The sequence below is a fragment of the Polypterus senegalus genome, chromosome 1 (assembly GCF_016835505.1).
Source record: "Polypterus senegalus isolate Bchr_013 chromosome 1, ASM1683550v1, whole genome shotgun sequence".
In the NCBI taxonomy this organism is placed as follows: domain Eukaryota; kingdom Metazoa; phylum Chordata; class Cladistia; order Polypteriformes; family Polypteridae; genus Polypterus; species Polypterus senegalus.
In genome coordinates, this window is record NC_053154.1 from 101,301,115 (window position 1) to 101,321,397 (window position 20,283).

The window sequence follows — 20,283 nt, forward strand, 5'->3', positions numbered from 1 at the left end:
GAACGAGGAGATCGTTCCTCCCCCACACTATGCGACTCTTCAATTCCACCCGGGGAGGTAAACGTTAACATTATACAAAATTATTGTCTGTTATACCTGCATTTTTATCACTCTTTAATTTAATAATGTTCTTTATCAGTATGCTGCTGCTGGAGTGTGTGAATTTCCCCTTGGGATTAATAAATTATCTATCTATCTATCTATCTATCTATCTATCTATCTATCTATCTATCTATCTTAATGCCTCCTTATTAGCAGTAAGATGTAAATGACAAAGCAGCCAGCAGTTCCCCATCTAGCTTGTTTCTGTTTACATCTGTGTGTGTGTGTTCATCATGCACTGTTTGATTTAATAAAACACTTAAGAGAAAAATGTGACAGACTGAAAATTATCTGTTTTATGCTTTAAATCATTTGGATGATACCCTTGGAAAAGAAAAAATCTACAATATAAGAACCTTACATTGCAGACTAGCAAGCCATAAAACTAACTCAGGTCTGAGATTGGCAAGGATTGGTTTCTAATTAAGCAATTGGGTTGGAATGAAAACCTGTACCCACGACGGCTCTCCTGGACTGACATTGCCCACCCCTGTCCAATACTACTTGAAACTGTAAAAAATCATATTCTCACTTTGAGGATCTGTTCAAAACTTTTTTAAAAATATGGCAGGATAACATTTTAGAATAAGCTTCCATTTTGGGGAAAAGGATGCCCTTCTTTTTCCAGAGTAGCTTGGCTACTCTCTCTTTCTCTTGGGTGGGGGTTGAATTTTGATTTGTTAAATTTGACTTGACTGTATGGAATGTTTCTGATTAAAATCAATAAAAATATATAAAAACAGAGCTTCTTAAACTGCAAAAAATATTATATTTGAAAATGAGACATTATATGTAAATTTTTTTTAATAGAAATTCCGGTATTAATACAGAATGAAAACGAGACAATATATGTATTTATTTTAAGGAAATACAGTTAAGAACACAGAATGAAAACGACGTTAGCTGTAACTTTTTTAAATAGAAATATTGGTATGAAAATACAACAAAATCAAGTCGTTAGATGAAGATGAAGGCGCAATTCCAAAATGCTGTTGCCATATCATTTTTCTTCATTTCAGAATCATCTTTTTCCAGGATTGATAATTTTTCTTTCAGCTTAAACTGACACTGTTTCAAAGAAAACTTGGAGAAGTTCTATGAAACTCGAACAGTGCGGTGTCCACAACACAACTACCCACGAGGATGATCGGAGTACCACTGACTCAGAACTCAGCTATGTCGAGCCTACATGCTCGCCGAGCGTGCCCGGGACTGCTACAGACTCGAAATTTCACAACAGACTGTCTCTCTCTTTGAGACAACTTAGTGCAGGGTCCCCGAGACACGGAGCAGAAAGTGTAGGAGCAGGATTAAGTATTTTTTGCATTGCATTATTATCTTTGATGGCCATTTTTGTCTGGAAAAACGTTCATTATACCGATATCTACATTTCATTAAAACAAGATTTGCTTAACATGATGTTCTTTGAATGTTTGTCCAGGCCCACAAAAAGTATTTGTTATTCTGAAAATTTCGCTATTTGACTATTTGCTATAACAGGATTTAACCTGTATTGTGTTTACAAGAATCACTTTTGAATGCTTGGAAATCCCTGCAGTTCTTTTGTCTGGCACCTCCAGACTCACCAGTATGAGAAAACCCTCACACATATATACAGTTCAACTTGCCTTGATGACTAATTATGTAACAGGTCAAGCTTTTTGGGGTTCCCTCCATTTTTGCACTCTAGACCCAAAAAATCCTAATATTTTAGGCCATTTTAGGCCATATTCTGTGCAGAAAATTACACCCTTATGGTGAAGAGTAAACCAATAGTTTTCTTCAGCAAAACTGACCAGGTGGATTTGAAGTTGTGCATGCCACATTAATGTACCCCAGGGGCTCAACAGAATACAAGAGGACAAAGTTACTCCTTTTTACAAAAAAACTGAAAAAATAGTGATGAATAATATAGGCACGTGGAGTGTCGTTTCATGCTATTTTGAGGTTGCTGATCATGAATATAATATTTCTGATATTCTTTACTGGTGGTCCCAGCCCTCTAGGAGCCACTCCGAGAAGGTTAATAATGGCAAATTTCAAATATAAGCATGTGGGGTAACATTTTAAACTATTAAGGTCTGTGATTATGAATTTCATTTTATCCTTTACTAGGGAACTGTTCCTCTATGGACCTCTATTGGAGGGTGAAAACTGACAAAATCTATTAGAAATGAGAATACTTAGACTTTAAACATTTAAATTGAAAAACACATTAATATGTCAAATATTTGATGAAGCCATTCTTGTTTATTATGTATTTCTACCTCATGATATAATTTTTTACATTTCTTATGAATATCCCAAATTAGGTTCGCTTATGCTAATTCAGACTTTTTTAACATTTAAGGTTGATATTTGCCATGTCGACTGAAGGTAAGCTGGATATCTGATGACATTATTACTCTTAATATTAAATTGGCTGACTCTTTCATCCAAGGCAACTTACAGCATTTGAGATACAATTGGTTACATAAAGTGTGACATTTACTATATAAGATAGATATTTGGCATATAAGCAAGTATTTGTTGTATAAGCTAGATATTTGCCTATTGGCTATTTAAGTGTGTCGTTTTTCACATAAGCTTGATCTTTGCCATTATGGCAGGCAAAAAACAAACATCTGAAAAAAGACATTGTTACCTTCTGTAAATAAAGTGTTTTTACATTTGGCATCTTAAAAATTTATACAAAATAACAATTGAAATAAGAAAAACAGAGTACACCTTTTGGCAAATGGCACCCGATACAAAATCATCCACCACACTGCATCTTGGTCCAAGGGGCAGTTCATTAATCTATTATTGAAAGGAGAAAATTAATATAATTGCAATGATCTCTATTCTGAGCTGACAATTTTTTGACAGACATCCAGGAAGAAACTCAAAACCCTGCTATAGGCAGGCTAAAGGACAATCAACGGCGCAACGCTAAGGATTCTGCCATTACTCTCCAGATCAGTGCAGAGATTTCTTTTTTAAGTCCAGAAGAGTTGCATTCGCCAGTTGGACAAAGATGCCCACCCATGCCTGCTTCTCCTCCTCCGTGTGACTCAAGTGTAGCTGGTAGGCTGAGTAGACAGTTCCCAGCAGCAGCTGCTCAAATTTGTGCATATTCAGGGGGAACACCTCGAGACTCACCTCCATCCCCAAATCCTGGAGGGAAGCTTGGCTCTTTGGCACGTGGTCATTCATGAGTGCAGTGAAGGATCGACCACGCTCCATAGATGCCAACTCCTCATCCTGTAGTGAGATGACGTGATTGGCATCAATCTTGAGGCCGCCCAGCAGGAACTGAAAGATCATTGAATAGCTCTCAGTTGGGACAACAGCAGAACAAACATCAACCTAAAAGTGACATTCTTGAAGGCCTATATTAAAAGTAAATGACAACTCGCACACATAATAATTCCCATCACAGAGCTGTTGTTATACTGTACATTGACGTGACCAACATATTAAAGCTCACATGCAATGAATATGATACACAGACTGTATTGTAGTTCACTTTGCCCTAAAGAACTTTTTTTCCATCAGTTTAGACCACCCATTGTCCCTTCTCAGAGAACAGGCTGACAGGTCACAAATATCCCAGACAAACTTCACTCTGTCATTCCCACTGTGTTGGAAGCCTTTAACTGACCAATGAAGTGCTGCATCCAGTTTACATATGGCATGAGTGCATAGGGTGCATATGCATCTAACACAACATGTTATAAACAATAAAAGGCAATTTGTGGCAGTGTCTTGTTTTCCTAACATAATCGAGACACTTTAATGCACTCAAATGCTTCCGTTAGATCAGATTATCTTGGGGCATAACGTGAGTTACCACAGCTATGCTGATGACACGCAGCTGTATTTATCAATAGCACCTGATGACCCCGACTCTGTTGTTTCACTAACACAATGTCTGACTTGTGTTTCTGAATGGATGAGTAGTAATTTTCTAAACTAAATAAAGAAAAAACAGAAATTGTAGTGATTGGCAATAATGGATATAATGAGGTTATTAGAAATAAACTTGATGCATTAGGATTAAAAGTCAAAATGGAGGGTAACTATTGACTCTGACATGAATTTTAAATGACATATTAATCAGATTACTAGGACAGCATTTTTCCACTTAAGAAATACAGCAAAAGTTATAACATTGCAAGATGCTGAGAAATTAATCCACGCTTTTGTTTTCACTCGACTAGATTACTGTAACGCACTTCTCTCAGGACTACCCAAAAAATACATCAATCGATTGCAACTAGTACAGAATGCAGCTGCTAGAATCTAAACTAGAAAAAGAAAATCCAAACACATCTCTCCAGTTTTGATGTCACTACACTGGTTACCTGTGTCATTTACAATTGACTTTAAAATACTGCTTATGGTTTACAAAGCCTTAAATTATCTCGCTCCATCTTATATATCGGAATGTCTGACACCCTATATTCCAAATCGTAACCTCAGATCCTCAAATGAGTGTTTGCTTAGAATTCCAAGAGCTAAACTTAAAAGAAGTGATGTGGTGGCCTTCTGCTGTTATGCACCTAAAATCTGGAATAGCCTGCCAATAGGAATTCACCAGGCTAATACAGTGGAGCACTTTAAAAAACTGCTGAAAACACATTACTTTAACATGGCTATCTCATAGCTTCATCTTAGTTTAATCCTGATGCTCTGTATATTCAATTAATTATCATGATTATTCATGATTGCTCCAAAATCCGTACTAACCCCTACTCTCTCTTCTGTTCTTTTTCCGGTGTTCTGGAGTGGCAACATGTACCACCACCACCTGATCAAAGCACCGTGATGTCCCTACATTGATGGATTAAAAGCCAGACGTTCACATGACCGTCATCATCAAGTTCTTCCATGAGTGTTCTGGTGTATGAAATCTGTACATTTTGGTTTAAAGCAGGTTTTCTTTCCTTACACCCTACTTTTATAACAGTTGTTCACAGTACAAATTTGGTATTACAGCCTGGGAAAGGATGCTGAGCTGATACCTCAGGCTATTGATTACTTTACGGATGGACATCTGGGATATCAGTTGGGTTTACGGCCTGGGAAAGGAGAAACTGAAGCAATATCAAAGAACTTTATTACCTGGGGAGCAAAATTCATCCATCATATTGACAGCCAGCCAATCAGGTGCATGGAACATTCATGTGTTGTGAAACCACGTCATGAAACTTCATAATAAATATGCCTTGGTTTGAAAGCAACGTCAGACAGAGAAAAGCAAAGAGAAGAAGGAGAAGAAGAAAGTACAGAAGAAGAAGAGGAACTGATGAAGACGGCACTGGTCATCAGAAAGGCATCATGAACATCGATTGCTAAATCAAACGCCTCCCTGGGACATTCATCCTTGTCATCTCTACCTTTTTTCGTAAGCTTTTCCCAAAGACTATATATATTCAGACTTTCAAATCAGTACCTATTTTTCTAATATTCCAGTGGTATTATTATTATTCTTGTAATAAATACCATGCTGCTTTTAACTTTCTATGCTTTGTCTTAATGTCTAGAGTGATTCAAGTAATAAGTTAGATTTCTTTGAGCACCTGGTGACAGCCGGATTTTTGCCATTATTTCTGTGCTGCAGGGTTTATAAGGCTGAGAGTAAGGGCGCCACTCAAAAGTTAGGGACAGTATGATAAAGAAGGTATTATTGGCTGATAAATGGCCCATAGTCAAGAGTGCTGAGTCTCTGTATGTTTAAATGTATTCTTGTAGACCAAAAGTAATATTTATGTCTGAGATATCACTAAAACATCGTATGTTGTTCGTGCCGAAAATAAGTAAGTCTCTTGAAGTGCTGAGTGACAGGCTGTTGTGTGGATTAAAGTGCTAAGGGTTAATCAGTGTGTGTGTGTCATTCATGGGGCACTGTTGTGGTTAGGGTCTGTGTGTGTGTTTATCTATGTGTGTGTATTCATCTTAAAGTGAAACAGTAGACCAACATAAGCTTTGAGCTGCATAATTTGTATGAAAATGTGCTATATAAATAAACATTGTTGTTGTTGTAAGGGCACCTAGTGAGAATGAAGCTGTTTATATTAGCATACAAGTCATCTGTGGTGCCAAAATGAAGCTGACAATCGTCAGAACTGCTCTGGCTTAAGGCCACATAAACAAAGAGACAGAGAGAGCATAGATTTATGTTTTTCCACCTCCTGTTACACGCACACTCTGTCAGTGACTAGCAATCTGCTGCGTTGCCAGAGATTGGGTTTTTTTTTTATTTATTTATTTACTAGGGGGCTTCGCCAACCTGCTCGCGTATGTGGATTTCAATTTCACCAAAAAACATATCTTTTAATTCTGGTGGATACACCTCTTCACCTCTTCACAGTTATAATCATTAATATTAAAAGAAATATACATTTGAAATACATCAGTCTGTGTGTAATGAATGAATCTAATATACAAGTTTCATTTTTTGAATGGAATTATTGAAATAAATCAACTTTGTCATGATATTCTAATTTTATGACCGGCACCTGTATACAGAACTTTATCACCCCCAGGACACTAGATGGCCCAGGCTCAGATTCCTACATGGGCGCCCATGGGTATTGTAGTCTAAGAGGACAGCCCTGTTGGGTTCTGTGGGGGCCACCAGAGGGAGCTGCAGGATTGGGGACTTCCAACGTCTTGGGAATTCCACCTCACCTGGAAGTGCTTGCAGTCTACAAGGGTGGAAGAACGGAAGCAGTCCCAGGGTAGCCACAAATGAAAGCCTCTTTGCCCTTTTATCTTGTGTCTGTGCCTGTTGTGTTGGGTGTTTGTGGAGCTGGAGTGCCCCCTATTGTTCACGTCAGTTAACTACTCCTTACTTTTCAACTCAAAAAAAAAAAACCTTAAAAACCATAAAAAAATTATTTATACTGTGTTTATGATTTTGCAATTGCAATCAATTTAGCAAAGCTGTATACAATACAAAGCTCTGTTGTTTCACTCATCACTGCTTTGGGTTGTGATCATAGGGAACACACACAAGCACATTTGCTTTAGAAGATCCATCCATTTTCAGTACCCTTTTAATCCAGTTTATGCAGGTGGATGTGACAGCTGTCATATTCACACATATTTTATGAGTTTTTTCTTTTCACATCAAAATTTCATTTCTGTGGTTTCTTTTTTATTTTACCATAATTTGACAGATTATTGCTGCTTGCATCAGTACAGTCAAAGCTATTCAGTATTATAAGCCCTAATGCCAGATTTAGCTTCTCTGGTTTGCTCCACATCTCTGATTAAAGCCTTGCCTTCCTCATTTTGGTTCCATGTTCTTTCCTGATATCCCAGTTTTGACCTCCCGATTGCATTTTACTTTTAAATTAAAATTTGCACTTTCCCAGTAATACTTGGACGTGTTTTGTGTCTCAACAGCAGCAGAAAGAAGGAACCAGCCATGGGCAGAGTCAAGTGAAGTCAGTGACCAGGCATGGGAATCAAACTTGGGAGGCAGCGCTAGGATTGTTTATAATGTGGCCATTGGTTTAATACCAGCAATCAAATCAGCTTTATTCTGATAACTTCATGGTGATTTCAAGAAGTCCATGCTTGACATCAATATTTATATTCACAACTTCAGATAGGTTGCCAGAGATTAATAATTCTGTATGTGCAAATGAAAATAATTTAACCATGGTAATGAGTCCCCTTCTGTGATAAACAGTGATAGTAGAGGGGGAGGCAGAGAAAAAATAAGGAGGCAAGTGGTTTATTTTTGGGTTAGGCTACCTCCCCTCCATGACCCTAAATCTGGACTAACCAGGATTAGTAAATGGATGGATAGGTGAATATGCACTATGCAGAACATGGACAACAGCAGCTTCTCATACATACAGAGCAGTACCTCAAACATCAAGCGGGCGTCACTTGCATCTTTGTGAAATACCAAGGTGCTCTCAATGTCTCTGCTTTTCTTGAGAGAGAGGATTTCAGTGGGCTCTGTGAACAGAATCGTGACCATTATTACTGAGAGTGCTCTACAGGTCAAAGCACTGGACTATAAACTTCAATCCTTTCTTTTGACTCGCTGAGTGATCCTAAGCAGGTCACTTTACCTGCTCGTACTGCACTTTTAAAACACTGTGCATCATGTAAACCATTAGAACATTCTTTGATGCTATAAATTGTTGTTTAAAATAAGGGTGGTCATTATGGACTTCCACAGAGAAATTAATCCCAGCGAGGGGGCTCCTTCATATATTTATTTACCCAAAGACATTTACAAGCCATAAAGGTTCATTAATCTGCCAGGTTAAGATCCATGCTGAGATCACCCAGTGATGGGGGTCGCAGTCCAGCATGCTTTGGCCACATTTGATCTTTAAGAACCACAATGTTCACAGGGGTTTGTTGTTCTCAAATTCCTCATGAGAATTCCCTGCAAATTACTTGACTTCTTTAGATTCACTTTATCATAAAGACTAAATCTTCAGGATATTCATGCATTGTGCTTTTTATTCCCAACATCTTAAAATGTGGAAAAGCATTTCGGCACACAAGATGGTATCATATTTTCAGCGACACTCTTAATTGAGACACCTTTAATTGAACTCACTTCTAAATTTGGCCCTCTTACATTTCCCTTTTTCCTCACCACGCAGGAGCCGAGCGGAACATAAATTCTCGTAAGAATAGAATTCCTACCAAAGTGTCAAAAAATAAATTTACTATTCATGAACTCAGTTAGCTCAAATCGGTGTTGGGTGGATGTGCACTGGGAACTGGAATATGACTAAAATTGCTTTAGAAAGGCAGCCAAATCCCATAATTACTGATAATTTGCTGATACCTTGATATGTTCCTGTATATCAGTTTAGTTTTATGTGTACAGTACTGAAAATGACCTGAAAGTGTTACAATAATTTTAAAGACAGTGTGACGGTTAGTATTGGCATGGGTACTGCTGGTGTAATGTTTGCATCTTCTTCCTGTATCTGTATAGGTTTCCCACCTTTAGGCTCCCTGCCATCATATTGCAACAAAAATTGGGGGCAATTCTTAAAGCAGTAGCTGCAATGGGTGAATATGAAGGACTTCTTGGGTATTCAAGACTACAATAAAATTCATTAAGGACCAATCAGCCTGTAATTACAGCAAAGGAAAAAATTACTAAAGAACAAGTGTGATACTCATGGTCGAAAGTGTGGTGGTACCAGTGGCGGCTCGTAGCTAAAATTAGTCGGGGTGCTACTTCAGAAAATGTTTAGCCTTTGTTTTAAAATTGTGTAAAAGCAAACAAACATGTATAAAAAGAAAATTTATTCAGAAACTTGATAAAATCCTAAAACAACAAAATCAAACATTTTTACTTACTATAACCTAAATTGTTATGGTTCAAGCTTGATCTATTCATTTAAAAATGAAATCCATTCTTCTTGTTTTAATTTGCGCGAAAAGAATAATAATTTTCTCCTTGATCTCTGGATGACAACTGAGGAAAATTTTCTCAATTGAAAGCACTGCAAGTGCATTTAGTCTTTCCGAATTCATAGTGCTTCTTAGAAAAGTTTTTATTCTTTTCAATGTTGAAAAGCAGCGTTCTGCCTCAGAAAACAAAAGAATCAAATAGAATAGCTGGAAGCAGGATAATAATCTAATTGTACACTTTATAACATTCAAGAATATGGTACACGATTTTTAAGCACAACACACGCGGAGTAAAAAAAAAACTATCTTCCACCAGCACGCCAGGGTCGGCACTGCGGGAGCTACAGTGCTCTCTCTCCCTCGCAACCAAGAGTGCAGCTTCCGATGTGCGCATGCGCACAACTGCCAAACACCACGCCGCTGGAACTGTGAAGCGCATAGTTCCATACAAAGATTATTGTATCTTTTTCATAAACTGGGGGATGGCTACTAACATAAAGCTTAAGGATTATATATTGTACAAGTATAAAGAAAGAATTAAAGAAAAAAGGACTCATTATATTAAATGTTATCGATAATATCAAGTGGAAATAGGGCGTGCTGCAGTTCCAAAGTGCCTATACGCGAGCCGCCACTGGGTGGTACGTAATAGAGGGTCTTGGATTATTAAATCACACACAAGTACAGATAAGTCACAGAGTATTCGATTTTGTCTTAACCCTCAGAATGAGTCTTAACTGCTATTTAAATGCTAATGATAATTATTATATACTTGGCAGACACCCTTATCCAAAGCAACTTACAAAAGTGGATATGTTACAGATTTTTAATGTTGGAGCATAGCAAGTCACAAGCAGGGACTAAACTGGGAACCTTAGGGGCTACAGACCGCCAACCTATCCATTGTTTGATTATTGACAGTAATGAGACTCATAAAGCAAGTTTATTTTTGTGAATGTCATTCAGACAACAGCTTTCAGCTTAAGGCCATGTCTCATTTTTAGTTGCAGGCATCTTTTACATAATCCCAATCATGTAGTCTGAAATACCCAATGACGTAGTCACATCATTCTGCAACTTTCCCCAAAAAAATCAAACAAGTTTGATTTTGCCTTAAGTAATAGGGACAAACTTTATGTAAGTTAGAGAAGAGGACCATGGATAATCGTTCAAAAGTGCAATACATACAACACAGCAATGGTGAGTTAGGAAGGTATTTTAGACCTGTCAAATAGAAGATAGACTTATCTGTCTAATGTCTAGTGTTGTACCTACCATGATAGAATGGGAAAAAAGAGAAAAATGGCAGAGATTAGAGGTGAATGTGCTGCCTGACGGAGCTGGTGCCTTGTATAGCCTTCACCAGCTCCATCAGGCGGCAAGTTATTGGTTTCCAGAAAAAGGGACAAATTTTTGATACTTTGGAAATTTGAAACTGTGCTACTGGGTCAGCATGTAGTCACCTAATTTGACATCACAGCGATTTTTAGTCATGTAAACTGACATCCTAAAATGACAAGCTCGTCAAGTTTGACATCCATCTGAATAAAAGTACCGTAATGTGACATCAGTTTGATAGGTTCAGTGCAGAAAGAAGAAACAAAGGGACCTACATTTGCTTGACAGGCAAGCCTATTGATTATAAAGTTGGATTTTAAACCACCTGGCCAGTAGTTCAGTCCATGCCTACCCTCATATTTCCCTCACAGTGTGGCTCTGTTCCAATTTTAAAAAATAAACAAATACAAGTACAATTAACTGGCAAAATAAAACACCCCAACCAAAAAAAGGGAAACACTTTCTACTGAAATCAGGTGTTGGAATGCAAGGCCCCCAAAAACAGGCCTGGAGCTCACAGTTGGCCTTAAAGCTCCAGCTAATCCTGAGCCTAAAAATAAAGAAGCAGGCTTGTGGAGTGCACAAATAAAAAGATGCCAAAGCCTATAAACCTAAAAAAAATGGTAGAGGGGAACCACAAAACCCCTAGCTCAAAGAACCCAACAGAGAATCTAATAATGATAATAAAAAAGGTTATTCATAAACATTTCAATTCCAGGGCAGCACGGTGGTGCAGTGGTAGCACTGCTGCCTCGCAGTTAGGAGACCCGGGTTCGCTTCCAGGGTCCTCCCTGCGTGGAGTTTGCATGTTCTCCCCGTGTCTGCGTGGGTTTCCTCCCACAATCCAAAGACATGCAGGTTAGGTGGATTGGCGATTCTAAATTGGCCTGGGTGTGTTTGTGTGTGTCCTGTGGTGGATTGGCACCCTACCCAGGACTGGTTCCTGCCTTGTGCCCTATGTTGGCTGGGATTGGCTCCAGCAGAACCCTGTGTTTGGATTCAGCGGGTTGGAAAATGGATGGATGTGTAGTGTCAGATGTAATATCTGATTCTGAAGGGTGATATTTCATGGTGATGGTCAATTTATCTAATACTAAAGTGATTTTGATTAATACACTCCATAGCTCCATATGCACAAATCGTTCAACTTAAAATCTTCAATCGAGTGTATTTATCTTGTTTAGAATTGTACAAAATTGTTTCAAGGGCAAGATTCAGCCAACATTGTAATCGAGCTCCAGCCTCACTGAGCCACATGTTCTGGGGTGTGCACCAAATTAACAGCATTTTGGACAAAAATCTTAGAATGCCTATCCGACAGTCTTGGTGTCACAGTCCCTCCTAATCCAATTAACAGCCGTGTTTGGTGTACTTCAAGATGGGCTTAAAATGGAGAAGGACAAACAAACTGTGATTGGCTTTACCTCACTACTAGCATGTACTGTAGACTTAGCTTATTCAACTGGAAGAATCTCACCCCATCCCACCACTTTTAAGTCAGTGGGTAACTGATGCTCTATATTATTTGAAATTGGGAAAATTCTCACTTAGATGATCTGTTCAAAACTTTTTAAAAATATGACAGGATCTAAGCAATAAGCTTCCATTTCGGGGAAAAGGATACTCTTCCTTTCTTGTTGTTTTTATAGAGTAGCTTTGGCTGTTGGCTCTCCTCTCTTTCTCTTGGGTGGGGGCTGAATTTTGCTTTTTTAAATTTGACTTGATTGTATGGAATGTTACCTGCTTCTAATTACAATCAATAAAAATACATTTAAAAAATTGTGATATATTTTAATGTCTGGTGCCACTTGAAGGTTTTCTTATCACTGACAATGTTGGGTCTGTTGTTAGTGTTTTGTCCTGTGTTCCTAGAGGAGTGACCTACAAGATTGTGCCATCCAGTTCACCGACACATCGGGATAAAAGGTCACCTAAGACCTCATTTCCTTATCTGATGTACAGATACAATATCTTAAAAGAGAAAAGCTCTAATCGCTACTCTGTTCTCTGCTTCTTTCTTGGTTTTGACTTCAGTTTTTGTCTGGTTCCGTCACAATTTTTATTCCTTTCATTGTGAGTTTTACACGTATCTCCCAGTTTGCCTTTGAAAAGGTCCACCTGTCTCTACAGAGTCAGCACAAAGCGTAAAAACATGAAAATAATTCAGCAATTAACCTCCCATCATGCTTAAAACCCTGGATAAAATGTCCAGACAGACCCAGCTGCTCATCATGGTGGCTACAATAGCTTTAAGATGACGTTCCAATGACTCGGTGAGAGAGCTTATGGTTGGGGTCCATTTGACAGGAGCTTCTCTGTTGAGAACTGCTCATTTTGCTGAAGTTCACAGGAATCATAGTGATGGTGATATCAGAAAGTAAGTCAGCGGAAAAGGGACAATGAAAGCAATGTGATATGTGCTCATCCTGTGGTTAAACAATTTTATTCTTATTTTATATTTTATTTTGGAAAACCATAACAATGCAATAGCATTCTACTAATTAAACAAATACTGTATCATACAGATATGATTGTTTACTTTGCATTAAATACAAAGTAAACAAATGAAAAATAGAAAACAAAAAATAAAACAAAGCAAATTGAGATTCAACCACCAACCATAAGAAAGAGGAGAAAAGACAAACTGTAGGTAAAAAGGAGAAACGCCTGTCTTTTTTTCTTGAAATGATAAAATAATTAATAACTGCAGGCCCAACATGGTTACTCTAAAATAGCATTTAAGAATTCTTGCCATGTTTTAAAAATGTTTTGGATATGTCTCCTAAGAGAGAATTAGATTTTTTCTAATATGAGATAATATAAAACAACGCTTACCCACTGAGTTAAAGGTGAGTAGGGATTCTTCTGTTTAAGCAGGATCTATCTGTGTGCTAGCAGTGTGGTGTAGGCCGTTACAATCGATTTCTCCCTATGCACTTTGATGGCATCCAGGATAACACCAAATATGGCTACTAATGGATTAGGAGTAATTGCGACACCAAGACTGATTGAGAAGTATGCTAAGATTTTTATCCAAAATCATGATCATTTAGTGCATTCCCCAAAACATATGGCCTAGTGATGCGGGAGCTAGGTCACAGGTTCGGTCTTGCCCTGTACATTTTGGACAATGTTAAGCAAAATAAATGTGATCAATGAAAAACCTTTATTTAAAATCTGGAATGCTTGGCGCATAGAGAATTAAGAGTGCATATTCTTTGGACAACTGAGTAGTATGTTAAGATTTTTATTCAAGATGTTATTAATTTAGTGTATTCACCAATGGCGATGCTCACAGGTTGGGATAACTGAATTCCATTCCTTTTCTAAGATGCCAATTGAAAGGTCCTTTTCCTACCATTTCTTATGATTTTTAAAGTATATTTGCTGTGAAAAATGCTTTGACGAAATTCGCTGACCAACAGTAATAAGGAAGATTTAGAGTCGGATTTAATTTCCACCGCAAGTCAGGCCAATGTGGACTTATGAATTTCTGCAGATTTTGAAGATTTTATTGTGTGTATATTTGCTGCCCAATAGTGAAACTGAAAGTTAAGTAGTGCCAGGATGCCTTCTGCTTCAGATCTTTATAGAATCATCTTTTAAATGTGAGCCATTTTAAATACCAGATGAATGATAATATAATTGAATCTAATTATTTAAAAACTGCAGTGGGCTGGCGCCGTGCCCAGGGCTTGTTTCCTGCCTTGTGCCCTGTGTTGGCTGGGATTGGCTCCAGCAGACCCCCGTGACCCTGTAGTTAGGATATAGTGGGTTGGATAATGGATGGATGGATGGATTATTTAAAAAACATCATGTGTATACAAGGATTCTCTGAAAGATATAACATCTTAGGATGTTTTTAATTAATTAATTAAACTAGCCAACCCACGGCGTAGTATATGCCGCATAATTATTTATTGATGGGTGAACACTTCCTGAAAGACACAGTTGTCCAAAAGGGGTGGGTTTGAGGATACAACTGTGAGTGAATGAAAAGATGGAACTCTGGAGAGAGCAACATACAATTGATGAGCATCAACAACATTTTTTCTGAGGTCCTCAGAAATCTCCTTTGTTCATGCCATGATACACTTCCACAAACGTGTTGTGAAGAGCAGACTTTGATAGATCCCTGTTCTTTAAATAACACAGGGTGCCCACTCACACCTGATTGTCATCCCATTGATTGAAAATACCTGACACTAATTTCACCTTCAAACTAACTGCTAATCCTAGAGGTTCACATACTTTTGCCACTCATAAATACAGTAGTGTGAAAAACTATTTGCCCCCTTCCTGATTTCTTATTCTTTTGCATGTTTGTCACACAAAATGTTTCTGATCATCAAACACATTTAACCATTAGTCAAATATAACACAAGTAAACACAAAATGCAGCTTTTAAATGATGGTTTTTATTATTTAGGGAGAAAAAAAATCCAAACCTACGTGGCCCTATGAGAAAAAGTAATTGCCTCCTGAACCTAATAACTGGTTGGGCCACCCTTAGCAGCAATAACTGCAATCAAGCGTTTGCGATAACTTGAAATGAGTCTTTTACAGCCCTCTGGAGGAATTTTGGCCCACTCATCTTTGCAGAAATGTTGTAATTCAGCTTTATTTGAGGGTTTTCTAGCATGAACTGCCTTTTTAAGGTCATGCCATAGCATCTCAATTGGATTCAGGTCAGGACTTTGACTAGGCCACTCCAAAGTCTTCATTTTGTTTTTCTTCAGCAATTCAGAGGTGGATTTGGGTCATTGTCCTGTTGCAGCACCCAAGATCGCCTCAGCTTGAGTTGACGAACAGATGGCCGGACATTCTCCTTCAGGATTTTTTGGTAAGACAGTAGAATTCATGGTTCCATCTATCACAGCAAGCCTTCCAGGTCCTGAAGCAGCAAAACATCCCCAGACCATCATACTACCACCACCATATTTTACTGTTGGTATGATGTTCTTTTTCTGAAATGCTGTGTTCCTTTTACGCCAGATGTAACGGGACATTTGCCTTCCAAAAAGTTCAACTTTTGTCTCATCAGTCCACAAGGTACTTTCCCAAAAGTCTTGGCAATCATTGAGATGTTTCTTAGCAAAATTGAGACGAGCCCTAATGTTCTTTTTGCTTAACAGTGGTTTGCGTCTTGGAAATCTGCCATGCAGACCGTTTTTACCCAGTCTCTTTCTTATGGTGGAGTCGTGAACACTGACCTTAATTGAGGCAAGTGAGGCCTGCAGTTCTTTAGACGTTGTCCTGGGGTCTTTTGTGACCTCTCGGATGAGTCGTCTCTGCGCTCTTGGGGTCATTTTGGTCAGCCGGCCACTCCTGGGAAGGTTCACCACTGTTCCATGCTTTTGCCATTTGTGGATAATGGCTCTCACTGTGGTTCGCTGGAGTCCCAAAGCTTTAGAAATGGCTTTATAACCTTTACCAGACTGATAGATCTCAATTACTTCTGTTCTCATTTGTTCCTGAATTTCTTTGGATCTTGGCATGATATCTAGCTTTTGAGGTGCTTTTGGTCTACTTCTCTGTGTCAGGCAGCTCCTATTTAAGTGATTTCTTGATTGAAACAGGTGTGGCAGTAAGCAGGCCTGGGGGTGGCTACGGAAATTGAACTCAGGTGTGATACACCACAGTTAGGTTATTTTTTACAAGGGGCAATTACTTTTCACAGAGGGCCATGTAGGTTTGGATTTTTTCTCCTAAATAATAAAACCATCATTTAAAAACTGCATTTTGTGTTTACTTGTGTTATATTTGACTAATGGTTAAATGTGTTTGATGATCAGAAACATTTTGTGTGACAAACATGCAAAAGAATAAGAAATCAGGAAGGGGGCAAATAGTTTTTCACACCACTGTATGAAATATTCAATCATTTTCCTCAATAAATAAATGACCAAGTATAATATTTTTGTCTCATTTGTTTAACTGGTTTCTCTTTATCTACTTTTAGGACTTGAGTGAAAATCTGATGATGTCTTAGGTCATATTTATGCAGAAATATAGAAAATTTTAAAGGATGCACAAACTTTCAAGCACCACTGTGTGTGTGTGTATATATATTATATGTATATATGTATATATATATATATATATATATATATATATATATACACACACATATTGTCCCAAACTTTATGGTGCCCTGAAATTTTGAGACCATGTATAAAACGTTATCATTTCTACATGGTCTCACCTAAATGTATGCAAATAACCTTAAAGTCTGCAATGTGCACTTTAATACCATCTGAATTGTTTGATTTCTAATTTTAAACAATGCAGCATAGGTGTAAATCAAGGAAAAATTTATCTTGGTCCCAAACATTATGAAGGCCACTGTATACAGGTTTATATATATTTGGGTTGAGGGGCAGTGACTGGGATAGTCATGACTTATGGCATTCATCACTGACATGCTCTTCACACCTTTCACTGACCCCTTACACCCTGTGAATGGAGTCACTAAGAATTAAGTGTAAGTCTGTAATGTGTACTTTAATCATGTCTGAATTGTTTGATTGGTAATTTTAAACTGTAAAGCAGAGGGTTAAAATCAACAAAAAATGTGTCTTTGTCCACATATTATGTTAGGTATTGTATATTTCAAAAGCACTGAAGGACGGATACAAAGCGTTTGTATCCATCCTTGAAGGCTATTCAGTGGAATTTTATAAAATGCATTCACCTCAGTTAATGCCATTGTAGTTCTCAGTGTTTATTGAAGCTAATGAAAATAAAGTTCTACTAAAACATTGCGCCAACTGTCAATGACTGTTTTTCCAAAGAAAAATAACTACTTGTTTCAGCATGCATCATATAAAAAAGTTTCATTTTGGATTAATATTTTAGGTAAGAGAATAGAGAATGTGCTTCCCTGTGTTATACCAAATGATCAAACAGGGTTTATTATTGTGTGGAAATAATAATGCCCTCATCACCTAGCATTAATTAGTTTAGCCACCAGTTGTAATATGAGCTTTTGGGCAATAATGATTTAGCTCTGACATACGAGAAGCAAGGTTGAAGATAACAGACTTGTATTTGTAAATTGATAGAGGGCAATAAGTTATTATGGATAAAAAATAGCCAATTCTTCAATAACTATGGTGCTCTTATGAAAAGAAAGAAAATGTATTAATTTTTTTATAGAAATCTTTATATGGTCCTTAAAAAAATTGTGTAATTACTACCATAGTTTTAGATGTTACAGTTTCAGCTGCTGGTAACATAAGTCTGAATTTAAATACACAATTAAGTTCCCATAAATACCTAGAAGCTAATTAAATTCCTAAGCATGAAGCCTCTGCCAATCATATCTAGTACATTTTTTATATATATATATATATATATATATATATATATATATATATATAATTTAGATTCATATAGATTCACAACCATTATAAATGAAATTGAGAAATCACTTTCAGTACTACCCCGTTAAGCATACATAGCGTTACAATCGATGTCCCTCTGGGTTCAAAACAAAGTTACAATTCTTAGTTTCCCCCAGGGAGAAAAATAAACCTAGTGACTTAATTTACTAGGCAAAAAAAAAAAAAAAAAATCAATCTACTTAACCTGGTGGGGGTCCAGACTAAACTTTTTTAGTGCTTATTCTCCATCACCCTCTACAGTTTAACACTGCCGAGATAACATGATCAATATTTTTCAAAATATACAAGGCAGTTGAAGAATGGACAGAATTGTAAAAGTTCACCTCATCTTAAAAAAAGGGATCTTTTACAAACTAATTTGGCTTTAGTTTTATAACGACACAAAATGCTTCACAAATGATAGTCAATTCCTTATGAATCCTGATTCATAAAATAAAGCTTTCAAAAATAAAATTTTGATGAGCTGTGTCATGTCTTGTAATGATCTTAAAACCTAAAATAATTGCACTAGGTTTTCTTAATGCCTCTGCTTACTTATTGAAAATTTCTGGGTATGCACATAATGTGCTTAAATATCAAGATCTTACCTATAAGCATAAAAACATGTTTATGTAGTTGCACTAGGAATAGCTACAGAAAGGCAGTTAGCAGATGTGAAACTCTACTGTCCAAGTAAACAAGTGGATGTCTAAGGAACTGAAAACATTAGACTGTCCTCACTGACTACCATGTCTATCCAAGATACCCCCTTTCACTTGGCAACACTCACCTGTATCTATGTGGATCACCGTGAAGCCCCCAAACACTACGCCAAGTCCTAGACATATAGAAAGAAATACACTGGTGGCTGCCATTCTCTTGATCAATAGTATTCCCGTCATATTTTGCCACGCACATATGTTTCTGTTTATGACCTACATTCCTGAGAAGTATTCAGGAAGAGATAATGGAAACATCCTGACGGAGCCAAACTCATGACTGCCAGTGTTCCACACACTTCTCCAGATGTAATGCATGCTGCTTTGCTTTTGTAAGGTTAAAGTTATTTTTCTAGATTTTGACCTGTTGGTGGTGCCACTTCATCTCAAATGAGATGTCGATAAATAGCAGGCAGCCTGAATTATGCTCCCTTCCAGTTCTAAATGTTTTTTTGTAAACATTGTGTCGAAAGATAAGAAGATTCTTGACAGTAACTAAAGTGGAACAGTACTGGGGTCCACCTTCACTTGCAGGCTATTAGGTAACAGTCACCCCAAGAAGCACCCTTTCTGTATAAATAAAAAGTCTACTTACTTCTAACGCTCATACAAATAACAAACCCAGAAAAAGAATGGTAGTGAAAAGAAACCTGTGGAAAATATACATATTCCAGACTTAATTTTTACAGAAATATTTACAATGCTTATTTATTTAATTAGAAGTTTTCAATTCAGGATTTCACAACTTTACAATATTAGACTATAATCTGTTACACCAAACCTATGATTCCTAATCTTCTTGGGGGTTGAAAATCACCAAAAGATAATCATCAAGGGCCAGCACCCAAGAGAGGTCAATTCAAAAAGACATCGTAAATAAACTGGTCAAAAGAAGGTGGCGTGAGCATTTGGTCTGAGAGAGGTTCTAATGAAGGGTAGCAGTTTGACACGGTGTAGGAAGACAGCAAAGGAGGCATCATCAGGGAGCCTGGATTTTATATCCCCTATATCTAAGTGAAAAACTGGATCTTTTATTTACCTGCTAATGAAGGTTAAGGGATAGTCCCCATGTAACAAGGCAGAAATAGGAGGTAGCTGAGCTCTGCAATTCCACAGCAAGTACTTCAAGCTCAAGAAAGGACCAGAGAAAAACCAAGAAAACACAGAAAGGCAAGGAGGGCCACTGAGGTCAAGGAGAAAGCAGACATGCTACTCCCTACAATAGTTAGCAATTCTAGCAACTGTAGAAAAATGACCATACCAAGGATATCATAAATTAAGTGTTTTGTGATTTTCTACTACTATGTTGTTACATTTTATTGAAATTTGTCTGGAGTTTCCAACTCTGCAAA

General features: G+C 37.5%; 1 protein-coding gene across 1 annotated transcript; it reads right to left on the bottom strand.

Moving 5' to 3' along the window:
• Positions 1-2,375: 2,375 nt before the first annotated feature.
• On the bottom strand, positions 2,376-19,184 carry LOC120530106 (protein FAM180A). Its single transcript, XM_039754281.1, has 3 exons — positions 19,003-19,184; positions 7,967-8,061; positions 2,376-3,396 (listed from the first exon to the last, which is right to left on the bottom strand). The coding sequence occupies exons 1-3, from the start codon at positions 19,112-19,114 to the stop codon at positions 3,061-3,063; spliced, it is 543 nt and encodes a 180-aa protein (XP_039610215.1). The 5' UTR covers positions 19,115-19,184; the 3' UTR covers positions 2,376-3,060.
• Between the last annotated feature and the right edge of the window lie 1,099 nt (positions 19,185-20,283).

Bases quoted from the DNA above. Each gene is read 5' to 3' on its own strand.
- LOC120530106 (XM_039754281.1), bottom strand. From the start codon at position 19,114: ATGACGGGAATACTATTGATCAAGAGAATGGCAGCCACCAGTGTATTT. The intron at 8,062-19,002 runs GTGAGTGTTGCC...TTCTGTTCACAG, and splicing joins GGTGATCCACATAGATACAG to AGCCCACTGAAATCCTCTCT. The intron at 3,397-7,966 runs GTACTGCTCTGT...ATGATCTTTCAG, and splicing joins ACGCCCGCTTGATGTTTGAG to TTCCTGCTGGGCGGCCTCAA.